Source organism: Acipenser ruthenus, chromosome 3 (genome assembly GCF_902713425.1).
Source record: "Acipenser ruthenus chromosome 3, fAciRut3.2 maternal haplotype, whole genome shotgun sequence".
NCBI lineage: Eukaryota > Metazoa > Chordata > Actinopteri > Acipenseriformes > Acipenseridae > Acipenser > Acipenser ruthenus.
The window spans coordinates 83,101,536-83,122,623 of record NC_081191.1 but is presented as its reverse complement, the minus strand read 5'-3'; the positions used below and the strand labels follow the sequence as shown (position 1 = coordinate 83,122,623).

The 21,088-nt window shown below is 39.2% G+C and overlaps 1 protein-coding gene across 1 annotated transcript in view; it reads right to left on the bottom strand.

Moving 5' to 3' along the window:
* Nucleotides 1-17,400, bottom strand: part of LOC117435639 (acid-sensing ion channel 1C-like) — a 298,571-nt gene extending 281,171 nt beyond the window's left edge. The window contains exon 1 of the mRNA XM_059017503.1: nt 16,555-17,400. Coding sequence (XP_058873486.1) covers nt 16,555-17,109 — 555 coding nt within the window. The 5' untranslated portion in view covers nt 17,110-17,400. The remainder of the gene's footprint in view (nt 1-16,554) is intronic.
* Nucleotides 17,401-21,088: the final 3,688 nt, after the last annotated feature.

Here is a 21,088-nt window from a genome sequence, read left to right as displayed (position 1 = left end):
AAAGAACACACTTTCTAATGCATTATTTAGATTGCTTTGTGTGCTTTATTATTCCCATTCCCTCAACCCCCCCTCCCCCCCCCCCCCCCTCCTCTGGACCCACCCATATGTGCAGATTACTTTCTCTACATTTGGAGTGCTTTGATAACTCACATTTTCTCCAAAGCCAGCTTTAAAGCTTCACAGGCATGGGACAGTTATGCAGTTCACAAAAACACTATACTGTGGGTTCTTTGTTTTCTGTGGTTATTTGTGAAGAAACCGCAAAGTACCCTTTTGCAGTAAAGTATTTGTTTGAGCCGATTCAGGTTCTTCTTTGAAATAAGGTGAAGCCAGTTAATTGTCAGGTTTTGCCATATTTAAGCGATAACGGGCATATACATTGTGTGACCCTGACTGAGCAAGTCGCTTAACCTCCTTGTGCTCCATCTTTCGGGTGAGATATAGTTGTAAGTGACTGTGAAGCTGTTTCATAGTAAGTAAGTCGCCTTGGATAAAGGTGTCTGCTAAATAAACAAATAATAAAAATAATAATAATACAATAAGATAAACAATAGGAAAGTGAATGAGTTAATGATACATCTATCAAATTTCAAAATGATATATTTACCTTTATATCAAATCTTTAAAAAGTTTTTAACTGCAATCTTACAAATAGAGTATAATTTACATTTTCATCCATTCTTATTTGCACAGTTTTCCACTGAGGACCCAGAGGGCGTTCTTCTGATTCTCTGTAAGGCAGGTGTTAGACATGATCATCACCCAGCTTGTTTGCTTACCGTCCTGGATGTCTCTGCCCCTTTACTACCAGCCTGTTGCACAGTAAGCAGGTTTCATGCTTTTTCAATAAAGAGCCTGAGTCAGATCAAAATAAATATGTTACTGTAACAGAGGGTGTGGGTTATCTTTAGCGAGACAGGAGATTGCGAGAGACTGGAGACATGGAAGTAGATGGTGACTCGCCACGCAGGCGCGCAGGATTTATTTACATTCAAAATAACCATGTGACACTACTAGCGATGGTAGAGCACGAGAAGACAAAATTGTAATCAAAAATATTAAATACAAATATATATATAAGGGAGGTCCTGCTCAAGAACCTTCTCCCCTGTCACACAGTCAAATGAACTGGGTGGGATTAAAATCCCTTAAACTAATCCCTATTCTGAATATCAAAGATCCTGGTTAGACCCGCATTGATCCTCAGTTGCGCTCACGACCCCAGTTAGACACATGGTGTCAATCTTATCTAGAGTCCTAGAGAACCCTCTGAGCATAGCACCGTTACACATTGTTTCTCTTCTAAACTGCATGATTTCAATAGCAGGCGAGACATATGGAGGTTTTCTAACCATATGGGTGTGTAGCAATGTACTGTATCATTGTCCCAGACAGGCGCACTCCCAGGGACTGACTTACATGCATGATGAACGGTTACACCTGTCACTGTAATACATACACAAATCCATCAGATGTTTGGTGACTGATGTGTTCTGTGCTTGCCTATTACATCAATTGCCTTAAAAGCAAAGCACAATGCATGCTGTAAAAGAAAGGCTTGCGTCAGGTGTTGGACCTCTGTAAGTTTCCAGATGGATTCTATTTAGAATAATAATGAAGTTCTGCATTATTACAGAACACTACAGAGTCCATTTTAATAGTCTAAACATTCACGGACCGTCCTAAAATGTATAAACCTGATTTTCTGAGGACCTAGTTTAACTGTATAGTTAAATGCTAGTGTTAATTGGATCTTTTGTTGTTAGGATACAGCAACTCAAGCAGGGCACTACCTATAAGTGGGGGGTGCATTGATTACACTGATAAGTCTTCAAAATCAGACAAATTGGGATTACCCCCCACTCACCCACCTTGATACGGCAATGATTTAAACACATAACACAGATGGTGTGACTAGTAATTGCTTTTTACACTGATAAGGAAACTCCAGCCCCAGAGCCAGTTACTCTGGGTCGCCCGAATGTAGCCTTTACATCATTAGATATACATACCCACTGCTTGCCCTCCCCAACGTATTCAACCTTTCTTTACTGTGTAATGCATATACAGTCCTAATTAGTGCTTACCTTAATGCCTCCCAAAGTGCAGTTTTGTTATTTAGGGTTTAACTACTATAATACTTGACAAGGAAATAAAATATATTTGATATGCAGGGCAAAATATATATTTTTCCCACTAGATTTATTACAAATATAATAGATAATATAACTGCAAAATAAATGTCAGTTTTATAGTTTTGCATATTTATACATTTCTGAATGTATTCTTAAAATATTACATACCCTGGAATAGTATATAAAAGTATGCATAGTGTAATATATTCTGTATATGTTATAAATATGTTACATACAGTGTCCATAATCCTATTCCTCCAAATGTATCTTGCAAAAGAAGTAATTGCAAATAGAATTTCCTTTTGTGACCAAAGGACTACACCACTTCCCTTTATGTCCACATCACCAATGTGTCCGCAGATCCTGTCATCCTATTTTGTGCTCGAGTATTTGGGCCATTTGGCCCTTTAACTCGGCAATATCCCTTGCCTGGTCCACATTTCTAGATCTTTTCCTGCCCCTCGAGGGAGCTCTAGATCGATTGCGGCGGCGGCGTGCAACCTGTGCACAAGAAATACTCTGCGTAGGACTCAGAGGGTGGGGAGGGGAGGCCTGGGATTCCGAGACTGACGACGGCTCTCCTAGGCTGGCTGCAGGGTTCTCGCTTAAGAAAAGCGCCATTCTTTTTTGCAGTGTGCTCTCCTTGGACCCAGTGCAAAAAGGGCAGGAGCAGAAGCGTGCTCGATGCCCATGCACCTCACACACAGGGTGTGTTTGTCCTGCTGGGGCAATTTCCTCCTGCAGGGTGTGCATGGGTGGGAAGTCAACATTGCAGTCGAGGTGCTTAGCTCTGGAGCGTCAACGGGGCCGAAGCACCGAGGCATCGAGCTGTGTAGCACCGAAGCACCGAAAAACCCTGAGGGGATAGCATGTGCTGGGTGAAGCTCTGCAGGCGTCGAAGCGCCGAGGCGGTGAGTCCTCGAGGCACCGAGGGTGTCGAAACACTGAGGTACTGAGGCTATGGCGCACCAGGGGCCCGAGGGTCTCGAGTGTACTGGGGCGCAAGGCTGAAAAAGACCTTGAATTGCCGAAACGCTGAGGTGTAGTCCTCGAGGTGCCGAGGGTGTCGAAGCACCGAGGCACCAAGGCTATGGAGCGCAGGGGCACCGAAGCCACCGAGGACGCAATGCGCGGAGCTCCAAAAAACTTGAGGGTGTCGAAGCGCCAAGGTATCGAGGCTCTGGGGCAGCATGACACCAAAGGCACCACAGCACAGGTTTGAAGAGATGCTGAGGCGTGCAGCTCTCGAGGTACCGAGGATGCCGAATCACAGAGGCACTGAGGTTGTGGAGCGTTGGGGCATCGAGGCCACCAAAGTGCGGGACTCAAAAGGCCTCCAGATGTCGAAGCGCCGAGGCATGTAACTCTGAAGGCACCAAGGATGCCGAAGCACAAAGGTACCAAGGCTCTGGGGCAATGTGGCACTAAGGGCGCCACTGCACAGGCCTCGAAAGGCCTCGAGGCATTGAAGTGCCGAGGCGTGTAGCTCTCGATGCACCGAGGATGCCGAAGCACAAAGGTACCAAGGCTATGGAGCACCGAGGCACGAAGCCACCGATGTCGGTAAGCGCTTGAATACCGAGAGAGCCGAGGCACCGAGGCGTCAAGGCTTTAGTGCACCGAAGGCGCTGAAGCACTGAGGCTCTGAGGCACTGAGGACCCGAGGGGTACTGCGGGCATCGAGGCCTAGACACGGGGGTGCCGAAGCACCGAGTACCAAGTATCGAGAGCAAAGCAAAGCACCAAGGTACTGGGCTGTGTGTCTGTGTCTGGGCTGCTTTCAGTCACACAAACAGGAACAGCGCATAGCTTGCAACAGTGTGGAGCGTAGCCTGCAGACAGTTGCAGTGCAGTCACACAACCAGTGCAGCGTGAAGCTTGCAGTGGACTGGAGCGCCCAAGATGGAGTGCGGACCGCGTGGAGCCCTCAACCGTTGCAGCACGTAGCCTGCAGCAGGGTAGTGCAGTTAGGGACCTGGAAGAGGGAGACAGACAGAAGAAAGTGAAAACACACTGCTTTATGGGTAAGTGGTGATGCACGCGGTCTGCTCAACACTAAGGTCAAGGCCTAATGGAGGAAGTGCACAGTTTATTTATTTATTTTTTAACTGCAATGCAGTAGAAGAGAGACACTCGACAGCAAGCTGGAGTGTTGTCTTTTTTTTTTTTTTTTTTTTTACTGTAACAGTAAAATCAATAGTAATTGATAGCCTGTAGGGGTCCTAGGCCACACACACCGAGTGGGTGTACTGAGGTTACCCAGAGCCCTTGAGTCAACAGCAGCTGCAGAGTGAGGCTGGACTCGCTGGAGGATCGTGTTCTCCCTTCTCTTTTTTACAGCTGCAAAAAGCAGAAGAAAATTATAGCAAGGAACATGCAGCAATCTGCAGAAGTTAGAAAGCAGCCTACAATCTCTAGGTGATGTAGGCTGTTGAAGAAGATTTTTTTTTTTTAAACGAAACACAGTTGCATATCGTTAGCTCAGCCTTCAGTTGCCGAGTTTTTGATTCCGGGGAAGTGGCAAGCCTACTTCCAGCAATTAATTGCAAGGGAACTCACAAAAAACTCGAAGGAGCTCTAAAGAGTCAATCACAACTGGAAAAGGTTAGAGTACTTCTCACCCACCTTACCTACCTGTCTGTGAAAGGCAAAAGAGACTGATATCTCTGGGCAGTGACTATTTATTACCTCGGTAAGGCGGGAACGAGGATGTCACTCCGTGGAGGGGCCTATCGGCAACTTTGATATAAAATGCTCAGCGAATACCTGATAAGCAGGCATATCCAAAAAGTATCATTGCCGGTCATCTTCAAATTGAAAGGGAACTGATTAATAATGCACTGTCATTAACCTATTCCGGCCCAGAACACTCTTTCTATTACCAAAAAGCTCCCGGAACAGTCAGTTCCGAAGGTGCAAAGACAACGAAAATTATACACATAATACAACTAAGTTAGGACAACATAACACTATTGAAAAAACCCACCGAACCCACCTTTAATTGCCCATTCCCTGCAATAAACAGCTTGATTAATAAAGCGGCCCAGAAGCTGCACAGGGGACGAAAAAAAGATACATCTGACACATATTACAGTGAGTAACATACTTACAAAAACTGTCCGAAGTGTTAACCACCCTTTAATTGCACATTCCCTGCATGAAATGGGTTAATATGAATTGAACTACTGCAAATTCAAAAATGGGTAATCAGCCAAGGGTATGTTTGTTGATTTTTACTGTCTAGTATACTTTACACACTACACTTTTCAGCCTTGATAGAAACACCTGCAAGAGCCACTGATTAGTACTTTAATACTGTATTGGATTGGAACACTACATTTGCCTACAAATTCAGTTACGACAGAGAATATTATGTTACTGACCAGATCTTGTTTTTACTGATTAAGCACTAGAAGCAAATTTCAACTATGTGTTATGCTCTTAGGTAAATAAAATTGAGCAAAAAAGGTTCTATGTCTTAGATGCGGAACCTTTTATCTGGTGCTGTTGAAACCACTTGTAAGATTCTGCATTTTTACTTTCTATAATCAGTTTAATAGTTAATGTGGTATGCTGAGAACTCTGTACTCATTTCTCCAAAATGTCATGACTTCTGTAAACTGCTGAATGTGCTTAGTTGACAACCATTCAAGGTTGTGGTGATAAGTTTGTGGTACACTGGATGTTGTTGTAGATGGAATGATGACAATATAGGAGTTAGAGAACATCAGCTTGCTCCTGGGTTCCCATGCATTACTAATAGATATATAAGAATGGTGAGGTACTGGCTAAGAATGACGGAAGAGAGTTGAGTTAAAAAGGTAAATTAGCTTGGTATTCAATTAACTTTGGGTAACAGGAGGTTTGGTGGTCCAGTGGTTAAAGAAAAAGGCTTCATACCAGGTGGTTCCAAATCCCGACACACTGTGTGTGACCCAGAGCATGTATTTTATGTATTTATTTATTTGTGTGTTTATTCATTCGTTTGTTTGTTTTATGCATATGACACAATGTAAAAACAAATTTATATTTTTGAAGAAAAAGGGAAAAGTGAAATTGCATCAAGGGTGCTGTATTTGAAAGCACCCTGCGCAATATTAAAATCTGCACTGTTTTGCTTTATTTGCTCATTTTTCATTACAATAAATGCTGTGAAACTCTTGCAGGTCTATACATGTGTTATTATTTCTTTTTTTATTACATATAACTGTTACAACTAAGGGCTACCAGCAATTCTAGACCTTTGCAATTCTTCGACTTGTGAAAATAATGTTACTTTATCACCTCCTTTCCTGTAAAGTAGAAATAAGGCTACATATCTATCTTATAATAATGTATAAGGTAGTTAACCCTTTAAGGACCAAGCGTTTTTTAATGGGATGCTCCCTCAGGACCTTTTTCTCTTTTTTGGCTAATTGACTCTCTTCCTATAAAAATTCAATTTTTACAGTATAATCTATATATATAATTTTTAATGTTAAGTGTGTTTTTTATTATTATGTATCCTGCTTAGAGATACATGTGTATACAAATGTGTTATTCTATTACCTTTTTTAGGTACAGTAGGCCTATTATTTTTTCAACACACTGTCTAATCTGGCACATTTTTCTGGTTCAAAGTGATGTCATATTGTACAGTTTTTACTGTATATTCGATAAGCTAATAAAATATACATCTTTCTTTGAGCGAAAAACATATAACTATATACAGTACATTATGTTTTGTTTATATATTCTTGTACAATTATTGTATAAATAATTCAACAAAAAAATTGGTGTTCATTTCTTAAGTGCTGTTGGCCTCAGTCTAGAAAAGTTTTATAAATACCAAACATTGTTTTATTTAAAAAGTACATTGTAAAGCTTAATCAATGGGTTTTTGGTTTATGAAGAATCCAAATCTTGAGTTTTGATTTAGATCTGAATTCCGACAAATGCTTTCCAAAATTTCAAAAAAAAGTACAATAAAAAAAATCTTTACAAACCATTACCAAGGGTAATCACAGACATTTCAAGACTGTAGAAAACAATTACTGGGTAAATAGCAACATCATGTAAATTAAAGCAGACAGAACAAAAAACCCTGGGGAGATGTTTTGAAAGTCTAACTACTATATGAAGCACTACTTGGAGCCAAATCTGCAAAGAATGCACTGCCAAATAAACTACCCAGCAGGACAACAGAAAAGACAAAAAACAGCAAAACACTAGTACTGTTGATGTGCACGTGGCAATGTAGGGTTGTGTATGAAGTATATGCATTGTGGATGCATTTTAGTATCAACAGGAAATTCTAAACTATGTGTACTTCAAACTAAACTTGTATTTGGATTTTTTTGACCTGCATAATATTAACATCACAGGACTTTTGGGAATAACTAAAAACACTTTTCCTTGTATCAAACAGTTATTATGTGTGAAAGTATTATCTGTTGAACTATGGTGTACTTAAAAGCTAATATATTGTAGATGCAGCCAGGTATCAAAAGCCATTTTGTTTGTATTTTGCTATTACTATTACTGGTTCTGGTTCCAACTGATACCAACTGTACTACGGTATACTGCACTGTATCATGTGAACACTACAGCAGGTGGAGATTACCAAAGTCAAATTCATGGCCCCTCAGGGATAACCAGTAGTTTTCTTGGACTAAATGGCAAGCATTAAAACAACAACAGCATTAAAACAACAGTAATGATTGCTGAGCAGTTTAGAGTTGTCTAAAGCTTTACATGACAGATTTACAGAGCAACTGGAGGTCCTGACCTTCACTGTGACTATATATTTAGTTGTTCTGGAAAAAGTTTCCTGTTTTCATAGAAGATACGATTCGTGCAGTTAATGGCAAGCAAAATATACTGCTGTGACGGGGCCTCCACCTCAGGATTTAGTATTTATTAGGCCTGTGAAAGGTAATGGACATTCTGTTACAACAGATAAACCAAAAGTATTTGAGCAAACTCTGAGAAAAATGGTTCTCATTTCAAACACAAACAAAGAGGACAAATCTAGAACTCCGTTTTACCATATCAATCTCAATAACATGATCGAAAGATGTTCTTACAGAATAACTACACATGGTTTCAAAGCACTTACATGGTAACTACTAGTGGAATAAGTGTGTAATGATACATACTGTACACACAGGCTTTAACCTTTTTTGTGCAATGCATAGTAAAATAACTTGATACTAAGGGCCCTATTTTGAGAAAAAAAGTACAAAGGCAATTTTTCAGAGGTGAATAAAATAGTTTATATAGTGTAAAACTACCAATAAACTACTGAAAATAGAAGGTTAGTTGCTTATCAAAGTTTTTTTCATGCTGGTTTGATAGTGTTACAATTGTTGTATCCCTCAGCCTTTGCTTTTGCCCTATGGGTTCTACATGTTAAGGCAGTTCTTTTAGGACAGATAAAATAATTGTAACAGTGTAAAACAAGCAAAACACAAGTTAGTTGCGGTCTTGTGGAGTTCAATTATTGTTCCGAATAGTTCCTTGACAGTTTTTATACTATTAACTTATTTTATTCCTCACTAGGAATTTGCTTTTGCTATTGAACTTGCTTCAAAATACAACGCTAAGTCTGTGATAGTGAGATTGTAAGGTTCTAAAGTCCTTTTGGCTTAAGAGATCTGTGGAGTTTATTCTATTAGTTGCATACACTATTAGTAGATTTGTTGAACATTGAATTACTTTTATTTACATTATTTTTTAGCAATTGTATCCCAGTGGATTGATTCTCGTCAACTCCAGTCAGATCCAGAAATTCTCTGTTTTTTGTGTATAGCCCTTATTAGAGTAAGAGTGAGGAAAATGCTGATGGCTTTCTTTATTCTATTTATTCTCTTGAGGCCTCCTTTCATTCACCGAGTATGTGACCATCAGGCCCTGTACTCCACACATTACTTTTCTCTTGCTCATTATTCTTTGCATGCAGTGCATCAGGAAGCAATAATCATGAAAGCTACAGTGCACAGGCCCAATCATTCCCATCATTATCGGTGCAATGATGCTGTTAGTACAAGGAGAACAATATCAGTGTAGCGGATGCTATAAATCCAAATTTATGGCCTTTTGGCATACAAACTGGCACTTCTGCATACAAAAAAAGACTGTGTTTATTAAGTTCACCATTAACCCTTTATTGTATTGTGTGTAGTATAATGGACATTAAATTAGAAAGTCCAAAGGAAGTATTTAAATTCAGTATTTAAAATAATGATTTACTCGACACAGTATTAGTAAACAAAATAATAACTTATTTAGTCAAACATTTTTACACGGTCTTGGTCAATGTCTTTTGTGTAATATGTTTATAATTATTTACTGGGCACTCAATGTCATTAAAAATTAAGCATTGTTGTGGTATTGTAACTATACAGACGTATGTGTAATTACTGCATTATTACAGTGTAGTTAGAGATATGTATTGCAAGATTGTCCCTAGTTAGACCCCGCCTAGAATACTGTGTGTAGTTTTGGTCACCTCACTACAAAAAAGAGATCATTCCACTCAAGAATGTACAGAGAAGGGCAACCAGGCTGATCCCAGGACTTAATGACATGAATTATGTATGAGGAAAGGCTAAAATAATTAAATCGCTTCAGCCTAAAAAAAAGAAGGGAAAGAGGGGACTTGATTTTAGTCTTTAAAATCATAAATAACACATCCCATTAAGATTTTTTTTTTTTTTTTAATAAATTTAGTCGTTGCCAATTATTTTTTTATTATTTTCTCCCAATTTGAAATGGCCAATTATTTTATTAAGCTCAGCTCACCGCTACCACCCCTGCGCTGACTCGGGAGGGCGAAGACGAACACACACTGTCCTCCGAAGCGTGTAGGGCAGCTCTCGGGCAGCTTACAGACAAGCCCACAGGCGCCCGGTCAGACTACAGGGGTCACTGGTGCGCGGTGAGCTGAGGACACCCTGGCCAACCTAACCCTCCCTCCTCCGGGCGGTGTGCGGATGTGAGTAGTGTTGAACTGTCAGGTGGTGACGACGGACGCCTCCAACTTAGGTTGGGGGGCAGTCTGGGAAAGCAGAGGAGTCTGCGCACTTGGTCGGACCATTGGACATCCCTGCACATAAACATGCTAGAGTTGCAGGCTGTTTTACTTGCTCTCCAGCAGTTCCTCCCGGTGCTGCAAGGAACACATGTGTTGGTCCGGACGGACAACACAGCAGTGGTGGTGTATGTCAACCACCAGGGTGGCCTCCGGTCCCCAGGGTTGCATCGCATTGCCTTCCGGCTTTTGATTTGGGCTCAAAGGAACCTGCTGTCCCTACGGGCGACGTATCATCCTGGAGTGGTGAACTGGGCAGCGGACCTCCTGTTGAGGGAGGGTGCGCATCCGTCAGAGTGGCGGCTCCACCCTTAGGTAGTGGAGCGCATTTGGGACAATTCGGGGAAGGCACAAGTCGATCTGTTTGCCACGGCGGAGACGACACACTGCCCCCTGTGGTACTCCCCACCGCTTAGGCGGTCCACTCGGTGTCGACGTCCTAGCCCACGAGTGACCCAGGACGCTCCTTACGCATTCCCGCCGATACCGTTGCTCCCGGCCTTTCTAGAGAAGGTCCAGTTAGAGAAGGTAACAGTTCTCCTAGTGGCCCCCAGGCGGCCCAGGAGAATCTGGTTTTCGATCCTATGCCAGCTCTTACAAGGCCAGCCCTGGGAGATCCCGCTTCGGCTGGATCTCCTCAGTCGACGAGAGGCACTCTCTGGCATCCGGAACCGGGCAGGTTCCAATTATGGGTCTGGCCCTTGAATGGGACCGCTGGTCAGCCCTAGGGCTATCTGATGCGGTGGTGGGCACGTTGCAGAACGATAGGGCAGGCTCCACTACGTCGTTATATGCCGTTATAGGAGTGGTTATAGTGCTTGCTCGTTATTGTACAATTCGATAGTTCATTCACGTTTAGGCCATGTTGACAGTAAATTATAAAAATGCTATATTGTACTTCCAGCCCTTCACCAATTCATATTTTTCAATATTTCACATTATTTATTTATTTTTTTGGCAAGTCAAATAGTGGACTAAAGAGTGAACTGAAAAAGCAAATGCTAATAAGTGAATTTTCTGGGCTTGTAACTTTAATATCTTTAAATTTAAATAGATGTTGTTAATAAAATGTTTGGAAATGTGATTCTATAAGAACTATGGTCTGCACTAAAATGTGTGACTTGCTACTTGTTCTATGTAACCTCTTGCTGTAATGTCATTAACCATGCTGATAGCTTGTTTATGTGCATCAGTTCTCTCAAATTAGTGGAACTGATCATCATTTTAGCTAAAAAAAAATTTAATAAATGGAATGGTCACTGTAGTAAAGTGTCATTTGTACATACAAAAACAATATGCTTATAAATGATTTCTAAGTCATAATTAAAGTATTTAATTATATACAAATTGGGAAGAAAAAAAAGAGAAAAAAATACTAATGCACCATTGTCTTAAAACAAAGATGTAAATGAACAAAGCCAGGCTTGTATTTGTGCTCTGCAGTGATAGATCCTTTGCAGAGAGTGTGCTTGTGCCCATCTTAGCTGTCTAAAAGCACTGTGTTTACGTAGCTGGGTTCTGGGGCGCACCAACAGTCCCAATCTAATGTGGTTTGTGTATATTTATGTATTATTTTTTTTTTTTTCAAAATGTTGCACTAAAACTGTTGAAGGAAAATGGAGAAGTACAAAGGTAATCCTGTGGTACTCCTGCATGAATAGTGTTTAACCTCACTGCTGTATTTTACTGAACACTGTTTGACTGCTAACCTATCTCAGATTCCTCTCTGAGCTGATCTACATGACATTGCCATTACCCCTAGAATCCCCTTCTCTGTTTTGAGTGCTTCTTTTTCTGATTTTGTAAATGTCTGTCCTGTACCCCTCTGGTATTATGTTTGTATATTTATTATAAATGGGCAACAGTCTTCAGTACTAGCTTTTTACATCTCTCCTTACATTTTTTTTTCTACCTTCTTGCTGAGGAAATAAAACGTTGCAAATAATTGGAAAAACAAAACTACGACTACGACTACTATGACTAATAATAATATTAATAATAATAATAATAATGATAACAATAATAACAATAATAATAATAATAATAATAATAATAATAATAATTATATCTCTGAAATTCTCCAATGACTGTCCTGGAAATCGCTAGAATTGTAGCTAGTTACTTTTGACAACAAATCTCGCCAAGTCAGCCCTTAAAGTCACTAGATTTGGCGAGAAACTCGCTAAATTGGCAACACTGCATGAAGGCGCAGAAAAAAATCTGCAAGACATTCTGACAGTTAGAATCTTAAACAAGATGTATATCGATGCAATGGAACTTTGTGATGAGCTTCCGGTATTAGCACCTAATCTAAAACGCAACACAACGCCAGATGAACGCCAAATGATTTTGCTCTAAATGTTGCTGTTGCACTTCACATTTTACTGACTTTGCCAATCACTGTTGCATCAGATGAAAATAATTAAAATCTATTTACGCTCTTTGATGTTGTAAGAAAGGCTGGTGGGGTTCGCTATGATTTCTATCAAGCAGGATTTTGCCAAGGAAATTGAATTTCACACAGTACTTCACGACTTCGCTATTGCAAAAGCGAGAAAAGTTAGATTTCATTAGATGGAGAGTGCACTGCGCATGGGAACTGCGAGTTATTTTAATGTTTTTACTGTATTTATATTATAATTGTATAATTTATATTGTTTCAAATGTCATACAAATAGCGCTTACCAGGAGTGTCACACAGCAAATCCTACAGTGTTTAACTGAGAGAGTTAAAATAACAATGATCAGTATCAAAATAACATTGATCAGTGGTACTTTAACTCTGAGTTGATTTAACACTGGAGAATTTGCTGTGCCAGAGCAGACCAGAGCAGTTCACATTTACGGTTTCAACTGAACTGAAATGTACTTTGGTTTTAAAAAAAGAAAACACCATGAATGTAGGTGTAAACAGAGAAAAGGTAACGAGACAGGCTAATTTATTTTCAGGGGAAAGTAAATGTAATATTATTACTCTCATTAAAAATGTAATGCGTTATATGACATCATTATTGACAAATGTAATATTATTACAGTAACGTGTTACTTAAGTTACACGTTACCCCAGCTCTGGTCACTAATCACTGATTTCTATTACACAAGAGTAGGTGTTAAAACTTCATGCTTGAACCCGGCTCTCGCCAGGATAAGCACCAACTAAGACGTAGCTTTACAGCAAACTAATGTGATCAATCTGTGTCAATCCATTTGCGTTTCCTTCCATATGATGTATACTGAAATAGTCTTTGGGTAATATTTTTTCATTATCTGAACAGATATCCAATGACTGGTATTTTTTCAAGCCCGATTAATCAAGGACTGTAGGTCAAAATGCAATTTGCACCAAAGAAAATATAACTCAATACTTAACTGTTACTGTTACAGTACTTTGGCATAAAAACCTTGATAAATATGGCCCTATATTTCAGAAAATGCAAAGCAGATATTTTCTTGTATTATGCATGTTTGGCTGTTAAGTGCACAGGACTGTATTTTGAGAAGCATATGTCAGAGGGTCACTGTGGTAATGGCAGTAACAAATCAGACTATAATTTCAGCGCTGTTAATACAAAAGGGTAAAAGTACAAAACAATTCCAATAAATATTGCCTACGATGAATTACTATTATTTTGTAGGCCTCACATTTTCCTTCATAAAAGATGCCTACATTATAGTAAAAGTGTATCTAATAGTGAACAAAAGTTAAAGAATTCCTCCTACCAGAAATTTTAACACTGTACTTCCTGCTGCGTCCCTACAATTTACTTCTAGAGGTAACATGAAAGTTGAGGCTTTGAAAACATGTGAGTCACTGAAAAAGCTGTGATTGGTTACTGGGTGGAGGAATTCCTTTGTAACTGATAATTGATAGTGTTTAGGCATTCAGCCTGTAGAAAAAAAAAGAACAGGTTTCTACCACAGCACAGTTAATTTACTTGGTTTAAATACCATTTACTTCATTTGTGCTGATATTTTGGTTTAAAAACAAACAAATGAACACAAATATTACAGTGTAGCATTCGAAACTTTAAGTGTCTGGGTCTTGGAACAATATAATTTCCTTTATTTCCTTTAAGTAGGCAACACACAGCTGGGAAACTACTAAGAGGAGAGATTCAAAAACAGAATAGCACTATCTGCTAAGCTCTGCTTTTGTAGATGTTTGCTGATCTTCATACTCAAGCCCCACACATTTTCCAATGCACCTTTTTTTAAATAACAGTACCACATTCTTATGGTATAATTCAAAATACACAGTGTACAACTGTTAACAAGGGCAAAAACTCTTGTAAGTCCAGCTATTGATTTTAGGTAGATACCACTATCCATAACAGATGAGCACTCTAATTCCATACCTGAGCAAATAAGCTTCACGTGGAGCAAGATGGCATAACCTTCTGTCAACTTGTGAGGTTAGGCTCCTGGTACTCTCACAGTAATATATTCATTTACCATGACATATATCCAGCATTTACAATTCAGCAGCTGTTGTAACCCATGGCTGTGTTGGGTATCATTTTGCTAGCATGATAAAAGCTACAGTACATAAAAGCTTTAATAGGCAAATAGTATTACATTCAGATTAAGGAAATGTTTTATAAGCTCATTCATTTTAATTAATTTCTTCATAAACTCTCAAAAGAACCCCCATGGACAAATTATCTAACAGGTCTGAGCTGTTGGCATGTGTGAATTTGGAAATGAAAAAGTAGGAACGCTGAATGAAACTTACACAAGGTTTATCTTTTACCCCCACAACTGCAGTATTACTGGTATATACAATTTATTATGCATCCTTGTCTCTTCTACTGTTGCAGTATATTTAAAACTGACACATTTGCAATGATATGAATAGTTTTGCCAAACAAAAAAAAATGTGTAGAGAAAGAAGTACAAAATAAACAAAATGTTGTGAATATTGTGGCGTAAACTTGATGTACCTCCTGCACGTACATGCACACTGACGAGCAGTATTCAAACCAACTAAAAATACATACCAAACACACACAAAAGGTGGACAGGAAAAGAAAAGAAATCATTGAAAATCTATGAACAATACTGGGCTCCATTCAAGGCAGTACTTACATTTAAAACAAGAATGTGAACAAGTAACATAATTGAAATGTTTTCTGTACATCGTTGCAATGCAACAGCTCATTATATTGTGTAATTCCACTAACAAAAATAGCCTGATTTATATACACCAGTAAATAAATACAGCATTTATATTATCTTACAGTATGTTATTGCAAAAGAGCACTATGCAATATATAAAACTCAATTTAATAAACGCAACCCAATACTAAATGAATGTTTTAGAAACAATGGAAAATATTATCATTATTATTTCTATTGTTTTAAATGACCACACTTCTGTATTAATATTTACTCAGCAGGAATCAGCAAAAATAATATGTGAAATTAGGAAATGTTATGATTACAAAAACAAATGATCAAACATCATCTTAAACCATCATAATACAGTAACCGGGGGAAAAGACAATATTTCTAGATTATTAATATTTCTGGATGAATACTCTCCCCTTTACACAAATTAAATAAATTAGCAAATTACAAAATTAATACCAGCTAAAAGTATGTCTTACTACTATTACCTACAATAAGTAAAAGAAATGCAAATGCACACCAGATTAAACAATTAACAAAAGACATCGTCCCTTAATTTATAGATTTTCAAAGTGTGAGCATGAATTTAAACTCTTCACTGACACAGTAATGTAGGTGCTGCACATTTTCCAAACCCTAACTTCAAAGTCCTAACACGGGATATACAACCTGCACATGGAACATGGATATTTTTGTGAATATTTCTCACAGTGACAAAACTATATAAAAACAAATAAAATATAATAAAAAAAACACTATCAGTGGCAACAAATGTCTTTTCAAACAGCAATCCATACAATGCTCAAAGAAACAACAGTGTTTACTTTTTTTCTAAAAAGAATCTTTCTAACAGCAAAAGGAATATTAAATATTAAAACAGCAAATGTTTCATTGTTTCCTAAAAGAAAACATTCATAGGAATATGCATAACCATAATATAACACCAATAATACTGCAGCAAAAAAAAAACTTGATTAAATAAAATCTTCTTCAAATACACACATCTCTAATGTAACAGCCACAACTCCAAAACAACAGATAAAACAGAGTTGAACGTAGAACCCTCTTCCATAATCCATCCTCTACCAACCCTGCCAACCCCCTCAAAACATCCAATGAAGCAACAGCAAAACTCCATCAAATCCCCCAAAACCTTACCAACAACAGCAACACCACACAAGTGAGTGCAATGAACAAAAGCAAACAAGGGAGACTCACAGTGGTGAAGTTGATGGGGTAGCAGCTTTCTCCACGATAGGTGCACTGCAGGAGCATCTCGCCTATGTCGTGACCCGTGCGGTTGAAGAAGTCGGTCATGTTGAAGGGCTTAGCCTTGAACCCCCGGAAGTTGGCCTTGTCCTTGAGGGCAGCCAGAACCTCAGGTTCGGCTAGTTGGGTGTTGGCGATCTCATAGTTGTTGTTGAGCAGCTCTAGCATCTCCCCCACATGGAAGAGGTCGTTACGGGTGATCTTGGAGAAGCGGAACTCATTGAGGTTACAGATGGTGACGGAGGGAAAGGTGAGATTTGGAGCTGCAACCTCGTCCAGCTTGGTGACATGCGGGTAGGTGAAGTAGTAGGTGACCCGCTCAACGCAAACCAGAAGCAGGAGTCCTAACGAGCCCAGGAAAGACAGTGTCCAGAGGAAGCGGCGAAAGGTCATGGGGCCATAGGAGAAGATATAGCTAATTCCATGCAAGGTGGAGCTGTTTGCAAACACCTGCAGGTCGGATGGCCGCATGCTTTCGATACTTTCCTCTGAGTCACCTGTCATTGTTGTAATATATCCTGTAGTAATGGAAAGTACAAACAAAAAAAAATAATCCAGACTAGTAAAGCTTTACAGTTCCCAGTCCTGAAAGCAGAAATCCTTTGCTTTTTCTTTCTTTCTTTTCTGGATCAAAGCAAAAGGTGAATAGGTTGACAGCTCCCACCCATATTTAAAAAAGCCCCTCACTGAGTGCTCAAGAGCGAGATTAGAGGAATAAAAAGAACCAACAATGAAAAAAAATAAAAGGAAGATGGGAGTTGTATGGGAAGGCAGTGTGTAAGGGAGGGGGTTTAGTCTCGGCTCTCAATGGGACTCTTCATCCACCAATCGGAAGGAACAGTTCTGCATTGCCACGGCAATGGTATGCAATGCTTTGTGAATGGGGGGGGGAGGTAAAGAGCTGTATTGCTCTCTCTCTCTCTCTCTCTCTCTCTCTCTCTCTCTCTCTCTCTCTCTCTCTCTCTCTCTCTCTCGTCAACCCAAAAGGGGAGTGGTAGATCTGTCAGTGACCCACCTCAGTGCTGGATAGTTGTAGCCTCCACAGGGTTCCTCTCCCTGTCTCTCTGGTCCCTTTGACAGCGAAGAAGCATGTCCCACGCTGCCTCTTAACTGCCTCTGCCGCCTAGTCCCTGAAGCTATATAGAACCTGCAAGATTCTGCTGTCTGCTTATTCTCATTCTCTCTCTCTCTCTCTCTCTCTCTCTCTCTCTCTCTCTCTCTCTCTCTCTCTCTCTTAGTAGTCAGGGTCCATCCCACTGCCGAACATGCTCAGAGAATTCCGCGGCTTCTCTGCTTCTTAGTCTCTGCACAGGAAGTCTCTCTTGTTCATCGCTGGAACTTCACAGTATGGGTATTATTGTATAGTAATACTGACTTGTGTTTTTGAATCACTGAAAATTATTCATGTACAAGAATGCCACAGGTAGCTATGCAGGTGGTTTGCATCTGGCTTTATCTTTCTCTCTCTGTCATTCTTCTGTGTCTGTCTGCCTTTACTGATATGCATTCATGTATTCTTATAACATTTTGGTCATTTTAATTATATTATGTAGTGATGCTTATGTTATATTATGTAGTGAAATGTTATCTGGTTAATTATATATATATATTATATATATATATATATATATATATATATATATATATATACACACACACAGCATATTGATCAAAATGCAGAAATAGATCTATCAGTCAATGTCTTGCGACTGGGTGTCTGCTATTTGTCAAGCCTTTCAACATGATGGCACGTACTGAAGGGAAACCCTGCTGTCTTATTTGACTTTTATTAATCATTTTGAATTACAGCTCACACTTCTGTTACTGCTTGGCTGAGATAACCCTGCATAGCCCAGCAACTTCTGCTGCATCTGGTTCTTTCTTTCTGATTGCATGCAGTAAATGTGACTTTTGCATTTTATTTTCTCACATAATGCACATTGTCTCAAATGTGAAAACATTGTCATTAGCATTATACAAAGAAACAACACTGAATCAATTAATTACAATTACAATTTTCAAAATGTAATCCTCTGAATATGTACATTCACTATATGGTCTCCAGCTTCAAAAGTGGCGTCTCCATCAAAGCTCCTACTCTGAGAAAGAGTAAAATGACGCTGTTAGCCTGTCTGCCTCTTCAATCTTTCCTGCTGCTGTTTTTCACAAAATTCAAAGAGGAGATCACCAGAACTAAATTAGAATAGATTTGAACCAGGTCCTGGAGGTCAAAGGCCATTGTTCTTCTAAGTAAAGAAATGTCCTTATTCACAAATGGTATGCATTCACTGATGATAATTGCACTCTCCCAATTCAGACAAATCTGGACCATGAGCAGTACAATGGTGCCTCCTGTGTATTCCAGGGGTAGTCAATCATTTTATGTCACAATACAAAGTTCTGGAGCAACCACTTTTCCACCCTAAATCCTACAACACCACATACAATTAATGATTCATATATCATTTTGTTCTACCTAAAGTGAGCACGGTAACTGATGTGATTTTGCCCAAGCTCTGCACCTCCTTAGGGGAGCACTATTATTATGATTATTTTTATTTATTTCTTAGCAGACGTCCTTATCCAGGGTGACTTACAATTGTTACAAGATATCACATTATACATTATTTCACATTATACAGATATCACATTATTTTTACATACAATTACCCATTTATACAGTTGGGTTTTTACTGGAGCAATCTAGGTAAAGTACCTTGCTCAAGGGTACAACAGTAGTGTCCCCCACTGGGGATTGAACCCACAACCCTCTGGTCAAGAGTCCAGAGCCCTAACCACTACTCCACACTGCTGCCACTATATATGTGTACATGCATGGAAACTATCACACTGCATTTTACCAGTTTTAATTAGTTTGTCAGCAATTCTCATAAACATGATTCACAACACCGCTGCCTTAAAAAAATATGAATTTTGCTTTAGAATTAACACTGTTGCCTGGAAACACATTTAGTGGGAGTGGTATCTGTTTGCATTGTCTAAACGTGTCTAAGAAAAATGGATACACTTATGACTCATGTTGGCATGTGATAAAAAAACTGCATGTGGACAGTAGCAGACTTTGCTATACACCGCCACCGTCAGTCATATTTATTAAATGCCAAGCTAAGTTATAAATGATCGGAACAGGCGCGAGACTTTAAATGGCCAACCGCCGCCAGATCTTTTTTTTCAACTCTGCAAACATTTCAACTGACCCTGACTGAGTGCTGTTACTGGTTGCTAGTGTGACCACCTCTTCCCAACTTCTGCTAACATTCTATTGGTTGGCCTTTTGTTGTGCATAACTGTACCTTTACTTTCCACCGAAAGAAGATTTTCCTGACAAACAACATGGCTACACGACAAAAAAATAATACATTACTTTTCGCCCTTACTGGGGAAGACTGTTAACAAATAGCAAGACTTTTTTGTGGCACCAGAGAAAGTTGTTTTTTATGCAGAAATGCAAGTGAGCAGAGAGTTCTGGTTACATGCTGCGTTTATGGTTTTAGAAGAGGGGGCAAAAATACAGATCAGACTTGTATGTAAGATATGTGGATAAATATTATTATTTATATCTTAGCAGATGCCCTTATCCAGGGCGACATACAATTGTTACAAAATATCACATTATTTTTACATACAATTACTCATTTATACAGTTTTTACTGGTGCAATCTAGGTAAAGTACCTTGCTCAGGGGTACAGCAGCAATGTCCCCCACCTGGGATTGAACCCACGACCCTCTGGTCAAGACTCCAGAGCCCTAACCACTACTCCACACTGCTGCCCTGATGCATTATATGCTGATGCATATAATGATGTACATATGATATTGATTAATAGGCTTTTTGAGATTTCATGGGTTTGGTTAAGATGTAAAAAGATCAACACTACTGGATGATATGGTGCTTGAACTTTCCAGAATAATTAAAAAATGTTTAAGAACCATTTCATAAAGTATATCTAATTTTTTTTTTAATTTCCAGTTTGGAAAAAAGACCCTGTGCAGGGGCATCATTTTCTATAAGGCAGGGGGGCAGTTGCCCCCATCTTTAATTTGTGAGCAATGCAACAGATGTCACAGCGCGAGACCAGGCTAGCCACAACTTTAGATCACTGATTTGCACCTTACTAGTACGAATGCAGAAACAATTCAAAATAATTAAAATAATAAAATATAATTCATAATACATTCACATGTGTTGCACTGTTTATTTTTGTTACATTGACACATCGAAGTTGAAAAAGTCAGTTGAAAATGTTCAGCTAAGTTGAATTTTCATTTTTTCAGCTAGTCAGATTAGTCAGTCACATGTCAGTCATAAACCTAAATTCTTATAAAATATGACCATATGTATTTGCATATATTAGACTAACAGCATCCTCACAAATGGCAGAAAATGTTACTTTGCAGAAAGAATGTCTGCTGAATTGCTCCCTTTTGAATCCTCCCACTTCCACAACCTGTTTATTCCTT